This window comes from Oncorhynchus clarkii, chromosome 7 (assembly GCF_045791955.1).
Source record: "Oncorhynchus clarkii lewisi isolate Uvic-CL-2024 chromosome 7, UVic_Ocla_1.0, whole genome shotgun sequence".
NCBI lineage: Eukaryota > Metazoa > Chordata > Actinopteri > Salmoniformes > Salmonidae > Oncorhynchus > Oncorhynchus clarkii.
Genome location: NC_092153.1, coordinates 16,523,758 through 16,526,257, shown reverse-complemented (window position 1 = coordinate 16,526,257; position 2,500 = coordinate 16,523,758). Strand labels below are relative to the sequence as shown.

General features: G+C 49.0%; 1 protein-coding gene across 1 annotated transcript in view; it reads left to right on the top strand.

Annotated features, from left to right (window-relative positions):
• LOC139412970 (unconventional myosin-X-like) overlaps positions 1–2,500 on the top strand; it is an 81,387-nt gene that overhangs the window by 46,294 nt on the left and 32,593 nt on the right. The window contains exon 3 of the mRNA XM_071159892.1: positions 2,351–2,500. This exon is cut by the window's right edge and continues 9 nt beyond it. Coding sequence (XP_071015993.1) covers positions 2,351–2,500 — 150 coding nt within the window. The remainder of the gene's footprint in view (positions 1–2,350) is intronic.

Genomic DNA, 2,500 nt, shown 5'->3' with positions numbered 1-2,500 from the left:
GACGTCTGGGAACCGACTGAGTTGACATATGAACATCCTGGGATTCTATAGGACTCGACTTCTATTGTCAGATGAGACGTCAGCCACCAGTGGAATGAATGAGCTTTTTATGGAAATAACATTTCAATCATGTACTGTAAGTGCATTTTACTGGGCAGTGGCTATACTGATGTCAGGGTGAGTCTAAGCTTGGACTCCTCACCTCCTCACCTCCTCTCCTCCTCTCCTCCTCACCTCCTCACCTCCTCTCCTCCTCTCCTCCTCACCTCCTCACCTCCTCTCCTCCTCTCCTCCTCACCTCCTCACCTCCTCTCCTCCTCTCCTCCTCACCTCCTCACCTCCTCTCCTCCTCACCTCCTCACCTCCTCTCCTCCTCTCCTCCTCTCCTCCTCACCTCCTCACCTCCTCACCTCCTCTCCTCCTCTCCTCCTCACCTCCTCACCTCCTCACCTCCTCACCTCCTCTCCTCCTCACCTCCTCTCCTCCTCTCCTCCTCTCCTCTTCTCCTCTCCTTCATGACCACTGTTAGATGAAAGGACTGGTAGGTGTACATGGCCTACCAGACCAGGCATCATGGAGAAAAGGATCTCTCTCTCTCCCTCCTTTGGTCTCTCCTTCTATTCCTCTCCCTCGTTCCACTGGGCTCCCTTCCCCTCTTCTCTCCAGTTGCCATGGAAACTGATGACATAGATGTGGGGGCTCGGCTCTTCCACAGGCAGAAGGAAAGATATATATATATATAGATATAGATATATATATAGAGAGAGAGAGAGAGAGAGAGAGAGAGAGAGAGAGAGAGAGAGAGAGAGAGAGAGAGAGAGAGAGAGAGAGAGAGCGATTACACTACATGACCAAAAGTATGTGGACACCTGCTCATCTCATTCTGAAATCACGGGCATTAATAGGGAGTTGGTCCCACTGATGTTGGGCGATTAGGCCTGGCTCGCAGTCGCCGTTCCAATTCAGCCCAAAGGTGTTCGATGGGGTTGAGGTCAGCGCTCTGTACAGGCCAGTCAAGTTCTTCCACATCGATCTCGACATACCATTTCTGTATGAACCTCGCTTTGTGCATTGTCATGCTGAAACAGGAAAGGGCCTTCCCCAAGCTGAAGCACAGAATGATCTAGAATGTCATTGTATGCTGTAGCTTAAATATTTCCCTTCACTGGAACTAAGGGGCCATGAACCATGAAACACAGCCCCTCAGCTGTCGTACTGCCAGATGGTGAAACGTGATTCATCACTCCAGAGAACACGTTTCTACTGCTCCAGAGTCCAATGGCGGCGAGCTTTACACCACTTCAGCCGACGCTTGGCATTGCGCATGGTGATTTTAGGCTTGTGTACACCTGCTCAGCCATGGAAACACATTTCATGAAGCTCCCGACGAACAGGTCTTGTGCTCTCGGCAGTCCCGTTCTGTGAGTTTGTGTGGCCTACCACTTCGCGGCTAAGCCGTTGTTGCTCCAAGACGTTTCAACTTCACAATAACAGCACTTACAGTTGACCGGGGCAACTCTAGCAGGGATGGAATTTGACGAACTGACTTGTTGGAAAGGTGGCATTCTATGACGGTGCCACGTTGAAAGTCACTGAGCTCTTCAGTAAGGCCATTCTACTGTCAATGTTTGTCTATGGAGATTGCATGGCCGTGTGCTCAATTTTATACAGGTCAGCAACGGGCGTGGCTGAAATGGCCGAATCCACTAATTTGAAAGGGTGTCCACATACATTTGTATATATAGTGTAGATGAGATGAGTTTATTGGTGACATGCACAGGGTGGCAGATGTCATGGCAGGGTACAGAGCAGGTCAAAGAAGGAGAAGTGAATGAGAGGGTGTAGAATGTCTATAGAAGGAGCCGCAGGGGGACGGAGGTATTTGTTGCATCGTAATGTCCCTGAAAAGAGAATCTGTCTTAAGGACATGGTTTACATGGGTATTTACCAACCCATTGTACTATGAGCCAACGCAACAACAATACACTAGTGGAAGGGCCTTGGCAACACACCCTCAATACACTAGTGGAAGGGCCTTAGCAACACACCCTCAATACACCAGTGGAAGGGCCTTAGCAACGCACCCTCAATACACCACTGGAAGGGCCTTAGCAAGGAATTGCAAGAACTGAAAATACCTCTCTTTCTCAATTCATGAATTAGAATTGAATTGACTCCATTAACTCCAACTGTGCAATATTTACCTTTGCATCTGTAATATGTATCCCCTCTTTCTCTCTCTGTCTCTCTCTGTCTCTGTCTCTCTCTCTCTCTCTATATATATATATATATATATATATATCTCCACTCCTCTCTTTCTGTCTCTGCCCCCCCCCCCCCTCCTCTCTAGGTGTTGTATCTCCAGCAGGCTGAGGTGACTAGAGAGAGAGTGTACGCTATGCATCAGTCCAGTATAGATGGGGTGGAGGACATGTCCACTCTGGCAGAACTACACGAAGCTGCCATCATGCACAACCTCTACCAACGCTACCAGAAAGAC